The 26,134-nt window shown below is 48.7% G+C and overlaps 1 protein-coding gene across 1 annotated transcript in view; it reads left to right on the forward strand.

Moving 5' to 3' along the window:
* The window catches only part of LOC135897890 (uncharacterized), a 164,811-nt gene that overhangs the window by 30,281 nt on the left and 108,396 nt on the right, over window positions 1-26,134 (forward strand). Inside the window, exons 4-6 of the mRNA XM_070533200.1 lie at window positions 15,140-15,271; window positions 15,812-15,987; window positions 16,896-17,080. Of these exons, the coding sequence (XP_070389301.1) occupies window positions 15,140-15,271; window positions 15,812-15,987; window positions 16,896-17,080 (493 nt within the window). The remainder of the gene's footprint in view (window positions 1-15,139; window positions 15,272-15,811; window positions 15,988-16,895; window positions 17,081-26,134) is intronic.

Raw genomic sequence — 26,134 nt, forward strand, 5'->3', positions numbered from 1 at the left:
ATTTAGATGGCTATGCCGACAACGGGAAGTCAATGCTCGACCTATGTGAGCCACATAACTTCGTTATCGTGAATACAGGGCCTAAGTGTAAAGGGCAGATCACGTGGGAAGTGGGAAACCGGCAATCAACCATTGACTACTGTCTGATCACAGAAGCAATTCATGATAAGTTGAGAGAAATGGTCATTGATGAGGAAGGGTATAGCAGCATCTGGAGTGACCATAAACGCATCATTTTAAAAATGGGATATGTAGTTGGGAAAGAGAGTAAGGAGCGCAAAATGGCCAGTCCAAAATTGAAGGCTGAAAGAATAGAAAATATAGTCACTAGAGTCGAGGAAGAAATTGGCAAAGGGCCAAATAAAAAGTGGTAATATAGTGAGCTTCTAAGTGTAATAACGACAGAAATACGGAAAGAGAAACAACATATTCGTCTGAAAGGAATATGTTATGAATATATGTATAGGAAAAAAGAAACCGAAAAGCTCATGGAACAGGGAGATACGAGAAGCGATCGCCGAACGACAGAAAGCATCCCGAGAGCACAGGCAGGCAAAGGAGGCGCAGTTTCTGCAGGATGAAGTAACCAGTAAATGGGAAATGTACCGGGAGAAAACGTCTATGGTTCAAATACTGGTGCAAAGAAAAGTAAAAGGCAAAAGTGAATGTCGGTTGTCAGAAATACGTAAAAAAAAGAAGGCCACACCTAGAGTATTTTGGAACCACATAAAATTATTAGATGGAAGTCAACAACATTACAACAACATATCCTAGACGAAGATGAAAACAGATTGGAAGGAGAAGCGGCAATAAATTACATCCGCAAAGTAACAGCCAAATCTTTCCAAGGCAATGACGAGGTGGTATTTCAAGAAAAAAAAGAGCATGAAAGAGACCCAGGTGGAAAAGGAGCTGGTGCTGACACATTTCAACTGGAAGATAACCGAAGAGAAAATTCCTAAGCGCACAGCCAAAGGGCTAGACGAGGTTTTCGTTAGGCTCATTATTAAATTAGGGCGAAAAAGTAAGGAAGCTTTGGGGAAAGCAGTGAAAGAAACTTTAAAAAAATAGACGAATACCAGGTAGCTGGCGACAAAGTAGGATGAATTTCATTTTTAAAGGTAAGGGGGAGAAAGATAGAATTCAGTCGTATAGACCGTTGACCATTACATCGGTAATACAGAGGCTAGCAATGCAGGCAATCAAATTAAAGCTTCTAGCATGGGCAGAGAATAAAGGCATTTTAGGAGAACTTCAGAATGGCTTCAGAATAGGTAGGCGTTTAGATAATAACTTATTTGTTCTTACTCAGTCTATTGAAATATCAAAAGTAGAAAGCAGACCGTTATATGTGCCCTTCTTAGACATTACAGGAGCCTATGAAAAAGTAGACCGCCACATATTGTGGGATATTCTGGTAGGGGAAGGCTTAGGTGACGATTGCCTACAGCTTTTGAGGTAGACTTACCCAGAAAATACCGTTTGCGTTGAATGGGGAGGGATGAGAAGTGAGGAGAAAGTTGATATCAACAAGGGACTGAGGCAGGGGTGTCCCTTATCCCGACTGCTGCTTACGATGTACATGGTGAGGATGCAGAGGGCGCTAGAAGGAAGTAATATCGGCTTTAATCTCTCATTCAAACAGGCGGGTACATTAGTAGAGCAGCAGCTTCCAGGTTTATTTTATGCGGACGACATTGTGTTGCTAGCTAACAAGCAAAGTGATTTGCAACGTCTGGCTGATATCTGTGGACAGGAAGGCCACTATTTAGGTTTCAAATTTAGATTAGAAAATAAGGTGTTATGGTATTCGATGAAAACAGGGAACATACAGTGGCGATACAGGGCCGGAAAATACCTCGGATAACAGAACATAAATACTTTGGCTTATGGATAAACGAGGGAAATAGATATATGGAAACACAGGAAGAAAGAATAACAGTGACGGGGCAGAGCAATGCAGCCATAATGAAGCACAGAGCGCTATGGTGATACCATAGGTACGAGGTGCGCCAAGGTATGTGGAAAGGTGTAATGGTTCTAGGACCAAATTTTGGAAATGCGGTTGTTTGCTTTAAATCAGGTGTAAAATGAGAACTCGATGGGAACCCAAGGTCACTGGGTCCCTTCGCAGTGGGCGCTCGCGGGAAGACTACAAATGAAGCTGTGCAGGGTGATATGAGCTGGACTAGTTTTGAAGTGAGGGAATCTCACAGTAAAATTGATGATGAAGAGCTACTGAGGAGTCTGGAAGAAAGTAAATGGGCTGGAAGAGTGTTGAGGTATCTGTACAGGAAAAACATTGATTCACAGTCGAGGAAAAGAACTAGGAAGCTTACCTACAGGTATGTGGCATGTAGGGTGAGCAACACGGCAACGAAGAATGTCAAGCGGAAAGTCAGAGCGGCTGAAATAATCTCTTGGGTGGCGGCAATGGAAAGGAAACCTGCCATGAGTAACTACTTAAGCGGAAAAAATGAAATCGGGGAAAAAACAATTAATTATAACTCAAAGGGAAGCTCCTTACTATTCGAAGCGAGATCGGGATGCCTGAGAACACGCACCTATAAAGTGAGATATAAGAAGGAAGGAGAAACATGTGCTTGCTACAGTAAGGCTAGGGAAACCATGGAACATGTTTTGTTAGAATGTAAAGTCATCTGCCCAGTGGTCGATTTAGGCACCATTGGATTCTTTGAAGCGCTTGGGTTCAGCGAGAGTAGTGGAAAAGTAAACATGTCCACAGTCGGGATTAGTAAGAGGCGATTGGAGAATGATTGGAGAATGTTGGAAGAAAAGTAGGGAACCGACAAAAAACGGAAACGTACGAAAGCAAAGTTCGCAATAGGGGATCAGAAAATTTGGTTGTGGGAGTTCCGTTTTTTTTTCTTTTTTCTTGTTTGGTGTTTGTTTGGAAATCGGTGGCGCAACTCACCACCCCGTTCCAAGGAGGACGCTCGTTCCATCCATCCATCCATCCACCCATCCACCCATCCACCCACCCACCCACCCACCCACCCACCCACCCACCCATCCACCCATCCACCCATCCATCCATCCGTCCGTCCGTCCGTCCGTCCGTCCGTCCGTCCGTCCGTCCGTCCGTCCATCCATCCATCCATCCATCCATCCATCCATCCATCCATCCATCCATCCATCCATCCATCCATCCGGGGCCCCGCCGGGATGCGAGTGGACCTACCACAGGGTGCGCCAGAGGGGGAGGGGAAGGAGCGGACCAATCAGAAGGGAGGGGAAGGGGAAGAGATGGGTATAGGAGCACGTGTTTCGCCGGTGCGCGCCCTTTCGCGTCGTGCATCCCGCTCGGCGCGAGTGGCAACGGGAGCTCGCGCGGGAGTGGCAGCGCCGACGTCGCGAAGATCCAGCAGAAGGAAGCCGATGCGTGCAAGGATCGAGAAAGACCAGCGCGAGCGAAGTGCCGATGGAAGCAAGCCATTTTACACTTTCAAGAGGAGGCAACCCATGCCAAGCGCCAGCAGATGCCCGCGAACCACGCACTTCGAGAGTAGGAGGCCGAGCAGAGACGTCGACGCAGACCGATTCCTCCCACGGAAGGTGACGATGGATGGCTGAACAGACAATTCCATGACAGTGACTGCTGCCACACCTGCAAGGTGTGTGGCAGCACCTTACGCAACTAAAGAGTGTGCACAATCCGGAACAAACCCTCGAATGTAGCGAAGCGACGACAACGAGACAAAAGACTTTCATGAAAATCGCGCTAAACACGAGTTCAAACTTGAAAAAGTGACCCCCAGCTTCGCTGTTTTGACAGCGTTCACTGCCTGGAACTGGCTTTAAGTTTTGTCTTCAGTTGCAGTTAGGCATTGGCGTCGGATCATGCCTGCGTCGCGTGGACTTGTGGCTGGAATGTAGCGTTGTAAGGTAGCCTTTCGTCAGCGTATTTTTGGTTTCCAGGCTTTGCTGGGATGGCGGCGTATCTTTGCTGCGTGGTCGAAATGGATCTCGAAGCGTCATCGTCGATGGCGGAGGATCTTCGTCATTTCGATGTGCAGCAGCCGTAACTCGATTGGTTGCTGCCTTTAGTTTTCCGGATAGGAGCTTACGGACCAGCCCAGGGTTGAGCCAGTGTATGTTCGGCTCTGCGGCCACAGGCAGTGGCCTCGTGACGGCGAACTGGATGGTCGTCGAGGGCTCCACTGAGTGGCGACGTCGTAGTAGGCGATATCACGAGGACATTCACCTTGCTGTGGGCATGGAGCGTTCACAGCGAATTCTCGCAATCAACATTTCGTGGTATGGGCACAGACGGTATACGTGGCCTCCTTCTCCGCAGTGGGAGCAGGGCGGACGGTGGTCGGGAGTACGCCATACATGTGTCTTCCTGGTGAAGCTGCGATGTACGGTGGTCTGGCGTGCTGATAGTGGCAGCGGACGACGGAGTTGCAGCGTTGCGGGGAACGTGGTGCGGGAGCGGAGGGGGAACTGGCGGCGTGCGACGGTGGCGTATGTCATCGCTTCCGACTGAGGCTGCGTTGATTGTGGTTGCACCTCAGGAAATGCAAATTATTTCTGAACCTCTTTGACGATGTCGTCCATTGAAGTAACTTGAGGACGCGACCTTGGAAAGACATTCTGCACTTCCTCGCGAACGACAACTCATGGTCTTTAGCAGGTCGTCGCTGGCGAGTGCTTGAAGATCGGTGAAGTTCGGGGTCAGAGTTCGGCCGTTATATTGCCTTGTCGGCTTATCAAGCGTCTTCTCAATGGTTGTGGCCTCGGAAGCAAATTCAGCAATGGTCTTGGGAGGGTTGCGGATGAATCCAACGAAGAGCTCTTGTTTGACGCTCCTCATCAAGAAGCGAGCTTTTTTCTCCTCTGGCATGTCGGGGTCGGCATCTCCTCCGTGGAAATTATGACGTTCTCGTTGGTTAATGGCAGTCGGGTTTTTAACAGAACTCCCGCCCTTTCCTTGCCCACGATGCTCGTAAAAATCCCTAGGTAGCCATTAAAGAACAGGTCCCATGTCCTCAGATTCCACTCCCTGTTTTCAAACCATGTTCTGGTGGCGTGTACTAAGGCGAAGTATACGTACCGCAGGTTGTTGTAGGAGTTACAATTATTTGAAGTCGCGATTCGCTCGTAGCCTCCAAGCAGGTTTCTGGGTCTTTTCGGCTGATGATCCACATAAGGTTGGTGGCTTCCTGGGGTTTTGTAGCACGATGAGGGACGCTGTGGCTGCATTTTGGTTGCAGACTTCGCCACGATCTTCTTCGCTGTCTCAGGTAGAAGTCCGTGTTCCGGGGGAAGTTGTTTTAGCCTGCGGCTTGTTCGATGCTCCGGGACAACGTTCGTGTTTTCTTCGTGGTCCGGGTTTTGATCACAGCTTGTCGGGGCCATCCTGTACATGAATGTACCTCCACCAGATATCACATAGTAGTGAGTGACGGTGAAGAATGAAGAAAAACTGTGAGTGGGGAAACTAGCGGTTTACTGGGCAAACGTGTGCCCTCAAAAGCAGGATACACTCAAAGAACGAAAGCGGCGATTACAGTCGGCGATCGTCAAAAATCTGATTTGCGGGCAAGCACCTCGACTTTTATACATGAGCCATCGCAGGTTCCAGAATAATGGCTGGTACCGGTATTTCTTCCAGAAAGTACTGCACCATTCGCGTCGCGCATACAGTCAGATTACACAAGGTTCGGTGACAACAACCAATGGATAGAACGATCGATATCATTCGAGAAACTTCCGATACATGCAGGCGCGTCGCGCGCTGAGCGATATCATTTGTTAGACGCCAAAACGTGGTCACCCGATTAAGATAATCAAGTACACGTGTCAATATCAGAAGCCTTCTTTGCCGTCTTTTCTAGAAAACGTTTATCTCGTTAGTGTTGCCGATGTAGAGGCTAACCTTGTTTCGGACTGCACCAGGTTCACATGCCGATAAGTTGTAAGTAGTCTTGCAGGCTACTGTTTTGTGAGTAGCACCTTTCATGTCACTGTTAAAATCATCACTAATTATATCTCTCTGAATACTTTCACTTGGAAAAAAAGATTTCTCAGGAAGAGTGAAAAACGTACAACCGTCTCCATCAGGGGGCGATAACATATAGCAAGAAGCAAACACTTGCTTTCAACACAAAGCAGTCCTTAGTCAATGAAAATGCAATAGAAACCGATTAAGAAAACAGTTTTCATAGTCGTCTGTAAATAACGAGACGCTCCCGCCACGTCTCGATGTCCTGTTGAAATAACATCTGTGTTTGTTAGGCACTTTAAATCCCTCAGAATCTTTGTCATATCGTATTGTCGCAACGTCTCAAATAAGGTTCATAGAGCGCTATTCAGGAGGCACAGAAGCGGGTCGCCTTTTTATACCGAGCGCAATTGCGACTTCTTCCCTGCGCCTTCACTAAAACACTCATGCCTACTCGCGTTGTCCTCGTCTTCATTGGAGTAATGGTGCATCATTTGAGTCCCTCCGAAGGAAACATCATCCCGATCCACAATTTAAGCGGGACAACGGCACAATGGGACATAGTACAACAGGACAGAGTCACACACACAAAAAAGAGAGCAAAAAAAGCAAACGTTAGGTCAACAGTTATGGCCTCATCCGTACCAGGTGCACGAAATCGGGGAAGTGCTTGCGGTGACTGGAGCTACTATCACGGTCAGGAGCGACCTCGTAATTCACGACGCTCAGGCGGCCGATCACTCTGTATGGCCCAAAGCACCGTCTTAGCAGTTTTTCGGAGAGTCCACGACGGCTTGTGGGTTTGTCGCCTTACTTTGTCGCCGGGAGCCTAGAAAACGGACCTGTGTCGTAGATCACACCATTTTGCATCTTGGTCTTGCTGAATGCACATACGTACGCGGGCAAGCTGTCTGGCTTCTCCGGTGCGCTGAGTAAATTCGTCAGCGTCGGTAGGTAGGCCGTCAAACTTGTGCGGCAACATGGCATCCAGAATTACCATGGCGTCGCGACCATGGACCAAGCTGAATGGTGTCATTCCAGTAGTTTCTTGTCGTGCGATATTGTAGGCGAATGTTACGTGAGGCAAAATATGAACCCAGTTCTTACGTTCTACGTCGACATACATGCATAGCATGTCTGGGAGGGTCTTATTAAGACACTCGGTTAGTCTGTTCGTCTGGGGATGATATGCGGCTGTTTACCGGTGGCTTGTACCACTGAGTCTGAGATGCGAGTCAAGAAGTTTGGCAGTAAAGGCAGTTCCCCTATCTGTGATGACTACTTTTAGGGCGCCGTGCCTAAGGACGATGTTTTCAATGAAAAAAAAATGAGCTACTTCGGCTGCTGTGTCCCGCTGTGTAGCTTTCGTTACCGCGTAGTGCGTCAGGTAATATGTAGCAATAATGATCCATCGTTACCAGCCGTAGAAGTTGGAAATGGGCCCAGGATATCCATTACAAATTGGGCGAATGGCTGGCCTGGTACCTCGACCGGATATAGGAGACCTGCGGGCTTGCCGGAAGGCGCTTTGCGTCTTCGGCAGTCCGCACATGTTTGTATTGACGTTTGACAGCAGTGGGTAGCTTCCGCCAGTAGTACTTTTGTCGGAGTCGGGACAATGTTTTCGTGTAGCCTGATGACCTGCGGTGGTTTCCTCGTGCCATGCTTTTACTAATTTTTTCGAAGTGATGCCGGAACGACAAGCAGGTACGTGCTGTCACTGGCAGAAAAGTTTTTCTCAGAACATCGTTCCAAAGACAAAACGACGGTAGCCCCTGGCATACAGTAGCGGAACGTCTTTACTTCGGTCTTCCAAGGAATTAATGAGTGGGAGCAACCCCTGTTCGTGGCGCTCCTTCTGTTAAACAGTGACGGCGTCGACGACGCCCAAAACTGCTGCGTCCACGTCCATGTCATCGTTACCCGTGGATTCGACGGGTGACCGCGAGAGGCAGTCGGCGTCGGTGTGCCTCTTTCCTGACTTGTAAATGATGGTCATATCGAACTCCTGAAGGCTAAGACCGCCGCGCCAGATGGCCAGATGGGTCTTTCAAGTTAGTCAGCCAACAAGGAGAATGATGATCGCTGACAACTTGGAAGGAACGGCCGTACAAGTACGGGTGAAATTTGATAACCACCCACACCACTGCGAGGCATTCCTTCTCGCTGGTTGAGTAGTTTTCCTCCGTACGAGAGAGAGTTCGACTAGCGTAGGCGATTACTTTTTCGTACCCATCTTGTCACTGTACCAGTACGGCACCCAGATCAACGTATTTCGCATCAGTGTCAAGCGCTGTAGGGGCATCTTGGTCGAAGTGCGCGAGAACAGGAGGCCTTTGCACGCGTTGGCGTAGTTCGCTAAATGCTACTTACTCATTTTCCCTCCATAGAAAGGGAACATCGCCTCATGTCAGGCTTGTTAACGGTGCAGCAATACACGAAAAGTTCGCAAGAAAGCGTCGGTAATTGGCGCACAGCCCTAACAAACGCCTCATTGCATTCTTAGCGGATGGTGTGGGGAACTTTGCCACAGCGCCTAATTTGGATAGATCAGGTCGTACACTATCGTGACTGACGACATGACCGAGGAAGCGCAATTCACTGAAACGGAAATGACATTTCTCAGGCTCTGACGTTAGGCCAGCCGAGCGTATGGCTTGAAGAACAGTGAGCAACCGGCTTAGGTGCTCCTCAAATGTAGCTGAGAACACTATGACGTCGTCTAGATAGACCAAACATGTTTTACACTTCAGGCCTCATAGTAATGTGTACAATAGACGCTGAAAAGTAGCAGGCGGTGAGCACAAACCGAAAGGAAGCACCTTAAATTTGTAAAGAACGTCGGGGGTCACGAAGGCAGTTTTCTCATGATCTCCCTCATCGACTTCGATCTGCCAATAACCGCTTCGTAGGTCCATTGATGAAATGTAACATGCATGCCACAGCCTGTCCAGCAAATCGTCGATGCGTGGCAGCGGATACACGTCTTTCTCCATGGCCTGGTTTAATTTGCAGTAATCGATGCAGAACCGTTAACTGCCGTCTTTTTTTTACTAAGACCACGGGCGACACCTAGGGACTTTGTGAAGGTTATATCACATCATCCTCGAGCATCTTCTCCACTTGCTTTTGAATCTCTTCGCGTTCCTTTGGAGCTACACGGCAGGGATTTTGTTGTATCGGTCGCGTAGTATCATCCGTGATTATACGGTGCTTGGCCAGGGGCGTTTGCTTAACCTTTGACATAGTCAACAAGCAATCTTCGAACTGGTGTATCAGCTCGAATAGGTGCTGCTGCTTTGAAGGCGACAGGGTGCAGCTAACATCGACAGACGAAGGTGTCGAGGGCGGGACGGTCGTTGCTTCTAGAGCGAAACAATCTGTTACCTGGGTGATGTTGTCGTAGTACGCAATTGCGATACCCTTCTGGATGTGTCGGCGTTCGCTGCTGAAGTTCGCGAGGACTTTCGCATGCCCATGAGCCATGTCGAGTACGGCTCTAGCAGTCAAAATGCCTTGCTTGGGCCATAGTGCACAATTTGCCACGCGATCACATCCCCGTGGTAGGGCTTCTTGCATGATACAGATACAAGGCGGCAGGATCGCGGCTGAATGGGCGCATCGTCAGCAATTTGCAAACGCTCATGTTGCCCGTAATTCGTTGTGTCACCGTATGGGCCTGCAGAAAATGACACCATACGTTCCGGAATGCTTATGACGGCGTGGTGATCTCGCAGAAAATCCATCCCCAAGATTATGTCTTCGCAGCAGTTGGGGAAAATGACGAAAGTGGGCAACAACGCTGGAATTACCGATGTAGATTCGAGTGGTGCATGTTCCCGTTGGTGTCATTAGCTGACTCCCGGCACTTTTTATGTGGTGCCCTGTCCACGGCGTCCTCTCTTTCCTAATGCGGTTGGCCAGATCTTACCACATAATCGAGAAGTCTTCGCTAGTGTCAACAAGTGCGGTGACGTGATGTCCATCTACCAGAAGGCTGAGATTGGCACGGGCAACGTCGTCTGCGGGAGTATTCGTTGTTGTCGTATCGTCTTCGTCAGCGTTAGTGTTCGTCGTCGTCATGTCTTCTTCGTGGGTAGGGTGCGGGGTATTTTTCGCTTCTCGACACAGGGCAACCTGCCCCCCGGAGGTCGCTGCTGTTAGATTGCCTGGCGCGTACAAGAGCGAGCGACCACCCCTGCCGAAGTCAGTGGTGAAACGCTGGCGGTTTGGGGAAGTGTAACGCACAGGTGACGGGGACTGCGAGTGACAACGTGTCGAAGCTGCCTGGCTGGTCGACAGCTGATCACCGTTCGGGGCGCGACGTTCGTCGAAGTGCACGGAAGCGGCAGGCGTCTGGATCCAGCGTCTGGATGAGGGCAGGAACGGGCAATGTGGCCTGGTTCGCCACAGTGGAAGAACAGTGGTCGATGGTAGGCCGCGCCACAAATCGGTGCGGAAAACTGGAGGTCGTCTCACAGACTCCCGTTGGCATGGGAGCGGGCCGTGGCTGAAATGATGCTACCGAAGCTGAGTGGGGAGGACGGCGGACCATGTCGGCATAGGTAGGCGGATGTGTTTCTGGAAATGGAGCTGGTGAGGAGAAGGCTTGCCGCAATGGCTGGCGCATGACTTCGGCAGCAGAAACGACCGGCGATTCCGCAGGAGGAATGCCGAGGGCTCGCAACTCTTCACACAGGATGTCTCAAATCATGTCCTGTAAAGAAGTGTGGTCAACAATCTGAATTGTAGAGCTGACTGGCGTGTTGCTGGGTTGGCGGTCGAAGTGGTAGCAACGATGCTGAAGCGCCCCCTTGATGACATTCGCTTCCTTGATGAATTCGTAGAACATCGTTGGTGGGTTTCGTGCAAGACCGGCAAAGAATGGTTCCTTAATTCCCCGCATCAGATGGCGCACTGTCCTTGTCCCGGTCATATCGGGCGCAGGTCGGTGAAACAGACGCGCCATATCTTCCACATACATGGCGATGGTTTCGTTTGGTTTCTGTACTTGAGCCTCAATGAGTTGCTGCTCGTGATCTCGCCGGTCCGAGCTCGAGAATGCATTGAGGATCTGACGACAAAAATTGCGCCATGTTGGGAAGCTCGCTTCCTTGTTCGCGTATCATGTACGAGCGCTGTTTTCTAGCGCGAAATAAGGATGGGCGAGTTTTTGTTGGTCGTTCCCGCGATTTACTAGAGAGACGCGTTCATACTGGTCAAGCCAGTCCTCAACATATTCAAAAGCATCGCTCTGGAAGATTTCGGGGACGCGAGGCTGTTCCAAGAATCACCTGGGAAAGGCTAGGTGCCGTCTGTGACTGAAGAAGTGCCATGATGTAGCCATGTTGGTGAGAGTCGCTACGGGAGGGAACTCCGGGCTGAGGCCGAGCAGGTGCCGACCGGAGCGGTGGACTGGAGTTATTACGAGAGGTGGAGCTTCGGGACTGGGTGTACAGCTCCGAAGAGAGGTTTCCCGCATGTGGTTGCAAGCTCTAGCACCTCTACCAGCGTCGTAACGCCAAAAACAGGGGTCGTAGAGCATTATTAAGGCGGCACAGAGGCGGGTTATCTTTTTAATACCAAGCGTAACTGCAACTTCTTCTTAACTGCGCCTTGACAAAAACGCTCATGCCTACTCTCATTATCCTCTTCTTCTTCAGAGTACTGTCGCGGCAATCAATATCTCACTAAACATGACGTCACAGTATCTGTTTGCCAACAAAGTGTGTTTCTAATTTCGGAATTTTTATTCAGCGAATGGGCATTCATATGCACATAGATCAGTCACTTTTCACCGAGGCCTCGAGGAGGGAACTGTTTCTCTTTTAGTATATGTTTCAAACAGTCCATGAAGAAAACGAGTTTAGGAAAGCTGCGAAATGAACAGCACGGCTACAAATGTAGGGCCTGCAAGTCGCTTTTATATTTAAGCACTGTCGCGGATTCACCTGGGGCCCTACGCTCGAAAATCTTGCCGCTTGCTGCTAGGGGAGCTGGTAGCGTGATCTTGCGTCCGTTCTTTGGCGAATGTAAGCGGTTTCAAAGACCGAGCCGTCATATTTTCACAGATCTACCTCTTGTCATTGGGTCATTTAGAGCCTTTCTTTAGCCGTGAAAGCATTCTTAAGTTATTGGTGAGCACAGCGCATCGTAATCCCTGGTGTGCTTTTAGGCTTTTATGGCAGTGTTTGGAATGCCACCACGTCCTCTCTAGTTAACACACTCAGTTCTAGGTCTCCCACCAAGTCATTCACTTTCTCAAAAAATCTTCCCCCTTCATTCGAGCAGCACCGTGGATCTCGATGTTAAGGCTTCTGCTACGCCACTCAAGTGCCTTGATATGAGCCTGAAGCTCTACAGTAGCGCCGGATTTCTCAATAGTTCGAACTTTGCACTTTGTATCTTTTGAGTTCTTTTCCTTGGCGACCCTGGCGCTGCTGTATGGCTTCAAAGCGATCTAGAAGTAGCTGGATGTATTCTTCTATGCCGTTTACCTTAGTCGGCAATTCGAGCAGCATGTTAAACTTGCGGTCGATATCTACAATGCTAGGGCGCTATAACGTAAAACTATTCCAAACTTTTCTATTCCAAATCTGACCCGCCGTGGTTGCTCAGTGGCTATGGTGTTGGGCTGCTGAGCACGAGGTCGCGGGATCGAATCCCGGCCACGGCGGCCGCATTTCGATGGGGGCGAAATGCGAAAACACCCGTGTGCTTAGATTTAGGTGCACGTTAAAGAACCCCAGGTGGTCAAAATTTCCGGAGTCCTCCACTACGGCGTGCCTCATAATCAGAAAGTGGTTTTGGCACGTAAAACCCCAAATATTATTATTATTATTCCAAATCTGCTATCAGCCCTCCACGATTGGTAAAAAACTTTTTTCGACCACACCCACTTCACCTGTCTGTCACGCGACGTCACGAAAACCGCGATACCTCCCCATCTGATATGATGTGTACACACTGATTATGCATGATTTGACGGAAGAAAGAAAAACAGTTATTTCTGATTCGACCTCTTTTCGCCATTAGCCCTCGGCTATTGGTAAAATTTTTCGGGCGGCACCCACTTCACATGCCTGTCACGCGACGTCACAAAACCGCAAGAACTCACCGCGTCAAAGTGGCGTGTACGCGATAAAGATGCATTAATATGCCAAACAAAACTGAATTTTCTTCGGAATAGCCGCAGGCTGCCCCATTCCGAAAGGAATAAAAGATGGCTGCCGCCGATCGCTCAGACGCTGGCTACTCGCACCTGCCGGAGAACATGGGTGTATTTGCGTATAATAAAACTTCTTGCTTGGCCGTGTAACGGTTTCGAGCACTTTCGGCACGTTCACCCCCTCATTCTGCTAACTCTTCTTTGCTGAGGGTCCATTTTAGCGTCATTGTTGAGCTTCCGTTGCATGCCGCCGCGATTTTCGACCTGCCACCGCAAGCTAAGTAAGGGAAAGCCGACCAATCGCAGACGCCGGCACCACCCTCTTCATCCGGTTATCAACTTTCAGTGCAGTGGCTCGGCCCCATGGAATCCCTCTCCACTTGAGCGTTCTCCTCGCCTCTTGTCAGCCAATTAGATACGACAAGCCGCTCAGTGCAGGCAATGTTATTCGTTTTTCAAGCAAACAAAAGTGACCGCCTATGAACGCGGAGAGCGTTTTATTGGTCTGTTCAGACAACCCTGTGGGTGACAGCCTGGGGCTTGCGTTGGTGGTTGCGCAAGTTTGACGTCAGGAGATTGGAATAGAAACATATTGGAATAGTTTTACGTTACAGGGCCCCTAGTGACCACTTCTCTACAGGGCCTTCTTATAACTGTGCTCCTGCCGTTGCTTGCCTTGCACACTTCACACTTCCAGTGCCGGTTTCCAAATATTTTTGTCTTCAACTGTCACTCAGTGACGTCAGAGCACGTTTCAACTTGAAATAAAAATGCACACACTGTATAGGCCACTGCGAGGCCATCATGACTCAGCACACATCACCGTGAGTTACACCGCTCCATAGTAACAAGAAAACAAAGACGACAAGAAAAGCAAAGCACTGCCGAAGCACTCCGTGCAGATGATTAACGAAGCTGAAACTTGCGGCCCCAGTGTTTAGTACTGCGTTGATACGGACGATTCATTAAATGATGGCTTGGTAGGCTGGTGGATCCTCGGTACGCAATCGCTGCTTGTGCTCGGCTGCACGAGCCTGTTCTTGTGCCTGGGCTGCAGCGTTGGCACAGCGTAGGTGAGCTCGTTCCCGGTTCTGCCAGTGGTGTTCCTGATCGAAAGCTGCCTGCCCTTCAGGAATACGTATGACGCCTGGCCTAGCTATTCCGCAGCAGCAGAAAAACCGGTGGGCGCGCTCAGCGGCGACTGAGAGTAACGACGTCACTACTGGCGCAGCCAATCGCTAGCCCATCTTTCTGTTCTTTTTTGCGCGTGCGCATGGGGTGGCACCGGAGGAGTATTCGGTGTGCAGGCGACAGATGGACGGACGAATCGGCTAGCCATGTATTGCTTCGCTCTAATAGTGCCTAGGCCTAGATCACTTTCGGGCGTGCATGTCGCGTTTACATCGTGACTAACCCATCACACTGGCTGAAAATGGCGGAGCGTCTATATAGAGCCAGAACAACACCAAAGAATAATCCCCACCCTCTGACCAGAAAACTAAGCATTCAGCGGGCTGGGTGCGATGCGCTTTGTCGCTGCTGCCAAATTGAAAGGCACCGCCCGAGACGTGGCTGTGGCGCGGCTTGCAAGTGATAACAGCAGCGTTTGCGAAGAGTCCTTGCAGCGATGTGGGCAGCAGTGATGCGGAGCGGATTCAAAATTTAAGACCGCCAGTTTGAGAAAAAATGCAGGGTAATGATATTTGCAGCGCCTTGTAAAGCTTGCAGTTCCCAATTCCGGGACAAGGGTATAGCCTGTGACCGTAGAACAACAAAGACTCAGTGGACTGCGTGCGATGCGCTCCGCTGCTGCTGCTAAATATTTCAATTGTCGTGATGACAAACTGTTCTGCTTGTCTATTCAATCCTGCATTGGTAATCATAACCGCTGCACTAATTTAAGGTTAAGCGAGGATCAGCCTGTGGCTTTCTTACGGGCACAACAGTGTATCCATGCTAACTGATTTACCTTTGACTGCAGCCTACTGTATCTTTGCGCGCAGTGCCGTTCCTGCTGGCATACCTGGCGTTTCTCTGCGTAGTGACATTTCCCGTTATGTGCCTGGAGAACAACCTGGCCCAGTTCGCCGGAGACGGAAACAGCGGCATCTTCAGCGCAGTTCCGCTCTTCATCGGTGACTGCCTTTCGGCTGATTGTGCTGGTCCATAAAACGCTTTAGTTTTCCGGTTCTGCCTAAGGCATGCCTATGTGTACCACGCAAAACAGAAGTTTTCAGGAAAATGCAGGGTTAAAGATACCAAAAATGATCGTACAAGGAATGTCGCTGGAGCCTGCGACAATCCTTGTTCGGCCACTGGTAAGTGTGCTACAGACACTGTGGCTACTCTCGCTTTGCAAATCACATAGCTAAAACAGGCGAGGACAAAGAAAGACATGCATTAACACGAGGGCTCAGCCTTTTCTTGGTCTGGCCTGTTTTAGCGCTGTATTGTAAAGTATGAACTTAGACCAACTAGCCTAAATTTCGCTGCTACTTACACTACTACCGCAGTGTCTTGCTGAAACCACATCGATATCATGATTAGCGTCAGAGATTGCACACGGCGCCTAAAGTGCTCTTTAATCGCCTCGAAACACGAGAACCTGATGGGGCTCGAGTGACGGCTTTCCCCGACACTCCCTTAGCGTTAGCCTCCTGCGCACTGCATCGCAGGCCTGGGCTACACCATGAGCCTCTACGCAATCGTGCACGTGGTGGGCGACTCGGTGCCGGTGTCCGATCAGCTGCTCTACCTGCTGGACTCGCTCCGCGATGCCACGTGGAATGATTGCTCCAACGGGCTGCTGCTCGCACCCAACCGGACCTGCTATGTACCCAGGCACGCGTTCGTGAGTGGCTCGTTTTTTTTTTTATTCCGCGCGCTTTGAGAGAGCTCGGAGACAAGTAAGCAACGTTCTGAGTATAGATACATTGCATGTGATGTCAAAAGGAAATGTGTCTGACTATAATAATTACGTTTCTCTTGCTAGTACACGCCTTCCTTTGAATTTCTGTAAGTGAAGAATTCGTTTCAAACGATTTTATTTTTATCGCGGCCATAAATTTTCAGTATCTAGCGATGAGTCACAAATTGGCAGTACAAAACGCGGTCATAGCACGACACTACATGCATGGAAAAACAAATCTGTTCTTTTTATACGAATGTCCAACTCTGACATCTTCCACCCTGATGTCATCTTTCGTCCTCCGATGTTAAGTGCAAACTGCAGCACCTTTAAACAACGAAGTTCATAAAGAGACTGCGCAGGCGTACAATCTGTTTGTATACTGCTCGTTACAGGAAGGTCAAAAGGCAAGAAAAGAAGGCCATTAGGTGTGTTTCATTATTTATTAGCATACATTTCAAGCGAAAAATGAATAAATGCTGTTAGAAGAACTCTGGAGTGCAGCACGTGAAGTTTCCGTCTCTGCGTCGGCGTTTTTTTGTCGGCTGTAGCACCAGCAAGGCTGTTCTTAAAAATCTATCCAAACTCTACTGCTACGGGACGCGTTCTGGAAACGATATATGCAGGTAATCGAAACCTTTGATCGGAATATGAGCTGTGCTTGCGTTCTCCAGATTTACTGACCAAGTGCCGTCAGGCGCTATACCGCAGTTATAGACGCAATAGATGCAATGCTTGAAACCAGCTGCGTATGTTCGGTTTCGGTGGCTGTCCCTGGCACATATTATTGCAATACAGCATATACATCGCTGGTTGTCCCTATCAGTCATTGTGTTCTGTCCCTCTTGCAGTCGCTCTGCAGGACCACTCGCGCTCGGCTCACGGAGGCCTTCCGGCGGCAGCCGCTAAGCAACGGTATGCCGGCCGTGGCGGAAGGACCGGACCTCTCCGTGGTGCTACTGCCGCCCAAGGTGTACCGCAGCGAGATGGCTGACTGCCTGCCCGGAGTGTACAACTACCTGCAGCCGTACCAGCCGTGCGTCTGCGATACCCTCGCTCCTTGCTCTAGCTGATCGCGCTTACTTCTTTTTCGAGGCAATAAATACTTTTCGAGCATTAATACATAGAGCTTCCTGCCTTCTCGCCGCCTGCAATGGGCAAGACAAAGAATATATTCACATCAACTGCACCGTTAGATTACCAAGGTTGTCCGGCGCGTGTACTTTAGTGGTTAAAAATAGAGGATGTCCCAGCTAACATTTAATTCTATATTTACCATGCCTACAGCGCCTCTGTGGGGAATTAGGCTAGAGGGAATATTAACACTGAAATACAAAAAATACAAAAACATAACAAAGCCCAGATTGGCAACACGCCATTTGAAATTTTCTACAAAACAACTTTGAAATGTGATTTACAATGAAGAAAAGAAAACAAAAGTTTAAAAAGAACCAAGCACAAATGACTAGAAAGAAGCAAAGGCAGCATAAACGATAACTTCCAGCTGCCCAGGCTGACAGGAAATGAAACCATGAAGCAAAAATAGGAATGTTGAATTGGAAGGTGGGACACTTTCTTCGGGGAGATATTCAATTGAATTGTTCGTGGGAAAATGAGCACTTGAATAGGTTGTTCTGGTGGTAAACTCCTGTACTTTGAAGTGGTCACTACGTGCATATATACAGGTTGTGCCAACTAATATGCACCAAGATTTTGAACAAAGTCGCACATTCGGCCGAAAGGCGAAGCATCGATTGCGATAGCAAATTAGTAGACAGCTATACGACGTGAGGACAGTAGATTTATTGGTCATATAAAGTTGTCAACATTCGCTTACTAAGTCAACAAGCACAGTGTCACGCGTTTACAGGTAAACAGGAGAACATCACGCTTCATGACTGCGGAAACTCGCTGTCACAACACGAGTTAGGAAGCACGGAAGCTGTTGCGAGCGAATTGGCCTTTGTTTTGCCTCTCGCTTCGACGCGAACTGAACGTTGAAAGCAAAGCGCATACGAAGCTACCGGCACACGGTTCATGCCCTGCGTCTACAGCCGAGATCGCTTTCAAGCTACGGCGCAGGAGTACAACACCCCTCCTCTGCCTCGCCTACCCCTCCCTCCGTGCTTCGCGCGCTAAGGAAGACGGTGCGTGTCCGCCCCGCCTTCCTTCCTCGCGCGCACTACATTAAATCGCGATCGTCGCCTTACCCTCGCCTGCTTTGACTCGCACGTACGGCGCACGGTGATGATGTTATCGTGCTTGGATGTTATACGGAACATCGCGGCAAAGGCGACGGCTTAATTCGGCTTGTAGGGTCCATATAATTGCTATCGCAAGAAAATATACAAAGGCCACGTCACTGGACAGGGCCAAAGTAACGCTGTTTGCCGTCGCTTGGAGATGGAGTATTTTTGCAGTCCAAGTACGTAATTAATTGCATAATTATTCAAGTTCTCGATTATTTCAATTCGATGGAAAGTGTCAATGAGGAAACTGTAGGGCAACATGGAAAACTCCCGGTACAGCGTACTGTTGCTCAATGCATGCTATATAAAATAGTTTTACCGAGTGTGGAAGATGCCCACGAATACACACAAAATTGTCGTGCGACTAGCCGCTCGTGGTGCATTGCGTGTAAAATACTCTATCTCCAAGGGACGGCAAACAAAATTACCTTGGTTCTGTCCAGCTATGCGACATTGGAAATTTTTTAAATCTTCATGCATGATAGTTGGGACAACCTGCATATGTAGGCTCCGTCATGCCATCATCATCATCATCATCATCATCATAATCATCATCATCATCAGCCTGGCTACGCCCACTACAGGGCAAAGGCCTCTCCCACACTTCATCAACTACCCCGGTAATATGCTAATTGTGGCCTTGTTGCTCCTGCAAACTTCTCAATCTCATCCACCGACCTAACTTTCCACTGCCCCCTGCTACTTTTCCGTACTCTTGCAATCCAGTTAACCCTTAATGGCTATCTGCTATCTTCCCTCCTCATTACATGCCCTGCCCATGCCCATTTATTTTCATGATCTTAACTAAGATGTCATTAACACTCCGTCTGTTCCCTCACCCAATCTGCTCTCTTCTTATCCCTCTTAACATTACACCAATCATTCTTCTTTCCATAGCTCGTTGTGTTGTCCGCAATTTAATTGAACCCGTTTCGTAAGCCCCCAGGTTTTCTGTCCGTTGGTGAGTACTGGTACGACACAGCTATTATACACTTTTCTCTTGAGGTATAATGGCAGCCTGCTGTTCATGATCTGAGAATACCTGCCAAACCCACCCCAGCCCATTCTTATTCTTCTGGTTATTTCAGTCTCATGATCCGGATCCTTGGTCACTATATATCTGCCCTAGGTAGATTTATTCCCTTACCACTTCCAGTGCCTCGGTACCTATCGTAAACTGCTGTTCTCTTCCGAGACTGTTAAACATTACTTTAGTTTTGTGCAGAATAATGTTTAAACCCACACTTCTGCTTTGCCTTTCCAGGTCAGTGAGATGCATTCCAATTGGTCCCCTGAATTACTAAGCAAGGCAATATTATCAGTGAATGGCAAGTTACTTAGGTATTCTCCATTAACTCTTATCCCCAATTCTTCCCCATCCGGGTCTCTGAATACCTCCTGTAAACACGCTCTGAATAGCGCTGGAGAGATCGTTTCTCCCTGCGTGACACCCGTCTTTATTGGGATTTTGTTGCTTTCTTTATGGAGGATTACGGTGGCTATGGAGCCGCTATAGATGTCTTTCGGTATTTTTACATACGGCTCGTCTACACCCTGATTCGGTAAAGCCTGCATGATTGCTGAGGTTTCGGCTGAATCAAACGCTTTCTTGTAATCAATGAAAGCTGTATATAAGGGCTAGTTATATTCCGCACATTTCTCTATCACCTGACTGATAGTGTGAATATGGTCTATTTTTGAGTAGCCTTTACGGAATCCTGGATGGTCCTTTCGTTGACAGATGCCTAAGGTGTTCCTGATTCTATGTGCAATTACCTTAGTAAATAATTTGTAGGCAACGGACAGTAAGCTGATCGGTCTATAATTTTTCAAGTTTTTGGCATCCCCTTTCTTATGGATTAAGAATATGTTGGCGTTTTTCCAAGATTCCGGTACGCTAGAGTTCAAGAGACATTGCGTATACAGGGTGGCCAGTTTTCCTAGAACAATCTGCCCGCCATCCTTCAACAAGTCTGCTGTTATCTGATTCTCGCCAGCTGCCTTCCCCCTTTGCATAGCTTCCAAGGCTTTCTTTACATCTTTCGCCGTTACTTGTGCGATGTCAAATATCTCTAGAGTATTCTCTCTTCCACTATCGTCGTGGGTGCCACTGGTACTGTATAAATAATCTCTATAGAACTCTTACGCCTCTTGAAATATCTCATCCATAGTAGTAATGATATCGCCGGCAGTGTCTCTTAACGCATAAATCTGACTCTTGCCTATTCCTAGTTTCTCCTTCACTGCGTTTAGGCTTCCTCCCTTCTTGAGAGCATGCTCAATTCTATCCATATCCAGCTTCCTTATGTCCGCTAACTTATGCTTGTTGATTACCTTGGAAAGTTCTGCCAGTTCTATTCTAGCTGAAGGGTTAGAGGCTTTCAGACATTGTCGTTTATTAATCAGATCTTTCATCTCCTGCTATAGCTTACCGGTATCCTGTCTAGCCAAGTTGCCACAGACTTCTATTGCACACTCCTTAATGATGCGCAAAAGATTGTCGTTCATTGCTTCAGCACTAAGGTCCTCTTCCTGAGTTAAACCCGAGGACGTGTTCTGTATCTTGATCCCCAATTCCTCTATTTTCCCTCGTAACGCTAACTCATTGATAGCCTTCTTATGTACCAGTTTCTTCCGTTCCCTCCTAAAGTCTAGGCTAGCTCGAGATCTTGCCATTCTACTGTCACTGCAGCGCACTTTGCCGTGCCCGTCCACATTTTGTATGATGTCATGGTTAGCGCAGAGTATTTTTAGTCTCGCCATTCGGGCTCTTCCACGTCCACTTTTGGTTATCCCGCTTGGGGAAGAAGGTATTCATTAACCGCAAATTATTCCGTTCTGCAAACTAATACTAACTCTCGCCTGCTCTTCCTAGAACTTATGCCATATTTCCTTACTGACCTGTGTCCAGCCTGCTTCCAGCCCACGGAGTAAGACATTTAGGAGGTGAAACTCCCGCCAGCACGAGCGAGCGCGGGTGACCAGATAAAGTTACAATTGTTCTATGCGCTGACGGGGCCGTATACAGTGGCGGTGCCATGCGGCGCGTCGTAGAAGCCACAGCGGAAAAAAAAATGCAACACCCGGGCAGGCGGCTCCGGCCAACTCCGGCGCGCTCTCAACGGCGGTAACTTCTTTCCAGGCCGCCAGCACGATAACGACTCCACGGACTTGTGACCTTTTCTGGACGCCGTAAACAGCGGAGTTTCCCCTCCTAAATATTTCTTGCTCCGTGTTCCAGCCTGCTTCTTGAAGTCGCCAATCAGTATAGTGTATTTTGTTTTGACTTTACCCATCACCGATTCCACGTCTTCATAGAAGCTTTCGACTTGCTGGTCATCATGACTGGATGTAGGCGCTTAGGTGCGTAGGCCCGCATGACCTTGAATTTGTACCTCTTATTAGGTTACACAACAAGAACAGCCACCCTCCCGTTAAGGCTATAGAATTCCTGTATGTTACCAGCTATAACCCTATTAATCAGGAATACGACTCCTAGTTCACGTCTCTCCGCTAAGGCCCGGTAGCACATGACGTGCCCGCTTATTAGCACTGTGTATACTTCATTTGTCCTCCGAACATCCCTGAGCCCTATTATATCCCATTCAATGCCCGCTAATTCCTCCAACAGCCCTGCTAGACTCGCCTCACTAGATAAAATTCTAGTAATAAACGTTGCCAGGTTCAGATTCCAATGGCAGCCTGTCCGGATCCAGAGATTCTTAACAACCTTTGCTGTGTCACAGGTCTGACCGCCGCCGTGGTCAGTTGCTTTGCGGCTGCTGGGGACTGAGGGCCGCGGTTTGATTGTTGTATTCATATAGGAGGCTGTGGCGAAGTACTGCACCAGGGTGGCCAATCCTGTTCTGGTGAGGGAGTGCGTTACTGGTTCTGGTCACCAGGTTCAGACCACACTCCAGGCCTGCTTATGCTATTTTATCAACACGCGGATGCTTTTTTTAAGCCAATGCGAAATTGCGCCGTGCGGAGATTGGAACCATGGCCCTCTTGCACGTGAGGCGGATGCTCTACTTCTACGCCATCGCTTCACACACCATCATGTAGTTTTCTTTTGTTGCGATATCAATTATATGACACTCCTAGCACACTTTTGCCGTTGCCGCCGCCGTCGCCGTGACATTCTGTTTAATGTCCCAGGCGCGATAACACCGCCGCCACGCGTCGTATGCTGTATGTGCCAGCGATGGCATGCGAGGGTAGCCGCCGGTCGTGGCTCAATCTGATGCGCACGAAGGAAGAAAGTGGAGAGCAAACCACCTTCCGTCACGCGAAGGGCCGTGAGGGGGACGGGAGGGAGGCGGCGGCGTAGTGCTCCGGCAGCAACTGCACATTTCGCGATCGGGCACAAAGGGAACTGATGATCGGGGCTCAGCCTCGCGGGCCATGTAAGGAGGCTAGCGTGGAGGCGGCGCCGAAGGAGGGGGCGGCTTAGACTCCTCCAACAAGCCTGCATGTGCAAAGTGCGTCTGCACTTCGCACATGCACGTCTGCGCGCTGTCACGCGCGCATTATCTTGAATATTATCTTCACAAGGCTCATTCCTTTGCGTGCGCTGTGTGCTCGGCGCCCTTGCGTTGAAGCGGTAGACGCAAGGAAGGTAAAGAAAAACTGCTGGAGTGGGGGCTCCCGTACCTTCTTACCAGGAAAGGGGAAGCCATTGCTTGCCCAGCCATGCCGGGCGATCCCCGTTTTCAGATAAAGCGATCTGGCTCGGTGATTTTAAGGCTAGAAGAACTAGAAAATAAAAGCTGGTTGTTTCCAACAAAAAAATTAAGCGCTTCTGACTATTGATGATGTTATTCCCAATACAATATGCTGCCAGAATATTCTAGTTTCCCACAATAACAAATACAGATAAGCATAGATAGGTATCTGTCTGGTTAAATAATCCATGCTTAACGAAGGAGGTTGATTCACTCGTGTGAAGTTGGCGAAAAGCGCTTCTTGACATTTTTTGCCGTTTATTTATAGTTTTATAGTGGTCCTCCTGTGCAACTTCACCATCAGGACGTCGTTTCCGCCCGGTAGTTTTCCTTTAACCTCCTTGGGTAGCCCGCACGATGGCGACTTGTCTCGCTGCTGCTTGACGCATTGCTCACACCGGCGTATTGACGGAGTGTGCCCGCGCTCATCGAGTGTGATGTGTTCACGTTTCCTCGAGAGCGCGGAAACCACATGCTTGCTAAGGAATGTTTCAAGTCTATACTGGCCTATAAAAGTACTATCCTTACTTAGTATAGCTGCGAACTAATATGCGATTGCAATATATGCTTCGCCTTGGGGCGAAACTTCGTCGTTTTTTTTATGCCTGTCAGATCATGAAATATTTAATGAAGAAAAATTTTATAAAAAGCCAATCGTAAATATTTGCGCTTGTCTTAAGGAGGAGCCATACTAATGTATTTATGATTTCGAATGACCTTTTAGAAGAGTCATATTCACTTGTGGTGAAACGGACAGCTCGCAAATGGACACGATCCAGAGCATCGATGTTAACTGTAGTAAAAGGGTCCCAAATCCTACACGCGTATTCTAAATGCGGGCGTACGTTCGACACACACAGGGTTTCTTTGGGCATGATGGCGTTTCTCTAAAGTTACTCCTCAAGCAGTTAAATGTGTTGCTAATCTTCGATACAATTTAGTATACGCACGCGTACAATGTTCAGCTGCTAGAAGAAATAAGTCCTACGTACTTATATTCTTTCAAGAGTCGACTGTGTTGCGTTCATGACATAGCTTGCCATCCGGGGCTGTTTTTTGCTGGCGAACCTTAACAGGTTGCATTTGGACAGGTTGAGGGTCATGCTCCAAGTGAAGCACCAAGATATACCATTGTTGAGATCCCCTTGTAGCTGCTCACTGCTTCGCATAAAATTTCAGGCAAATACAACAATCAACATCATATAATCTAACATGAAGAGACAGATGTTAGTTAGAACAATAATAAATAGGATAAAAATCAGGGACCCCAAGATGGACCCTAGTGGCACACCTGATGATAAAAAAACGTACGATGAGTGGACACCACCAAGAATCACGCGTTCGTTTATTTCTAAAAGGTAGGCGTCAGGCGATTTCAGGAGGGTAGTTGGTATGTTAACAAACGACAGCTTTTGCAGTAACAGGGTATGCGATACTGTATCGAAACATCCTCGAAGTTTAAAAATATGTCAATGTAGTCTGAGTGGACACCACCAAATGCTTGTTGTAGACTACTGTAGGGAGGTAATCCCTCTACCTTTTGTATTCTGTTTATTTGCAGAGTCAGTAAGGCAGCTTCTAACTACCTACTAGGTGCGTATACTAGGTGCTATGGTTTAGGTGCATATATTTTCCTCTCCTAAAGAAAGCCCATGAAGCGCGCGCACACACACACACACACACACACACACACACACACACACACACACACACACACACACACACACACCCACGTACGCGCGCACACACACACACGCACGCACGCACGCACGCACACACACACACACACACGCGCGCGCACACACAAACGCACGCACACACACAAACACACACGCGCACACACACACACGCACGCACGCACGCACCGCACACACACGCACACACACACACACACACACACACGCACACACATACGCGCGCGCACACACAAACGCACGCACGCACGCACACACACAAACACACACGCACGCGCGCGCGCACACACACACACACACACACACACACACACACACACACACACACACACACACACACACCCACACACACACACACGCACACACACAAGCCGAGTCACCATCCCGACCTTACGAAAGTGGGTGACCGGCGAAGGAGCTGAAAACCATCATTACAACTGCTGAGAGACATATGCAATTAATTATGGCTTAAGAGTAACGGTTGTAATGCTATTTTATAACAATGGTAATAATGGGAGTACTGGTACTTTTGATACCACACTGCCGCTCATAGCGGTGCTGCAACAGCATTGAAATAAGTTGCTATGCAGGTTATCTTATATGCGAAAGGCTATGTGACATCACTTCCCACGTCGCAAGGTGCCCTCGCCGCGGCGGCTTGCGTAATCTTTACGTGGAAACGCATGCGTGGAGCGTTGCGTGCGTGACATTGTTATCAGGAGCGCCTTACCATAGATCATGTGCTTCGGATGCTTTCTTTCAAGGAGTTTTACGTGCCAAAACCACTTTCTGATTATGAGGCACGCCGTAGTGGGGGACTGCTCATATTTGGACAACCTGGGGTTCCTTAACGTGCGCCTAAATTCAAGTACAGCGTCGGATGCTTGAGAAGTATGCTGCTGTGTTTGTTGTGCGCGTGCTTCCACAGAACGAATATACTGTTCGCTTCACTTCGCTGAGTGCTTGTAGCTTCTGCGTAACGGCCGTATGAGACATTCCATGTTTCCTAGCTTACGGCGGTACGAGTGAGTGATGAGTCCCTGTAGCCTCGGCCTTACGGGAGTGTGAGCCATTGTTCTGGCCTGGATTGCCACCGGGATCGGCCCACCCTTGTTTTCTGTCGACGTTACGCCATGACTAAATCCCGGGACACTAGCCATGGCCAGCTTCATTCAAAAATAAAAAAAGAAAGCACGTGGCGTGCCGGTTTGCGCGTCGTGATTGCGGTTTTCTCACACGTGCCGCGTATGAACGAAACGTGCATTGAGCCGAGTGCGCCGCCTGGTCTGTTTGTTGCTGCAGTGAATTGCCGCGAGGGGGGTACTTTACTGGCGTAAATAGCTCAGCGAAAGCCTGCGTCGCTGCCCTGTCGCTTCTTAAATGGCAGCGTAAATGCGCTTTTCCTTCATTGCAGCGTGCAATC

The sequence above is a fragment of the Dermacentor albipictus genome, chromosome 2 (assembly GCF_038994185.2).
Source record: "Dermacentor albipictus isolate Rhodes 1998 colony chromosome 2, USDA_Dalb.pri_finalv2, whole genome shotgun sequence".
Classification (NCBI taxonomy): domain Eukaryota; kingdom Metazoa; phylum Arthropoda; class Arachnida; order Ixodida; family Ixodidae; genus Dermacentor; species Dermacentor albipictus.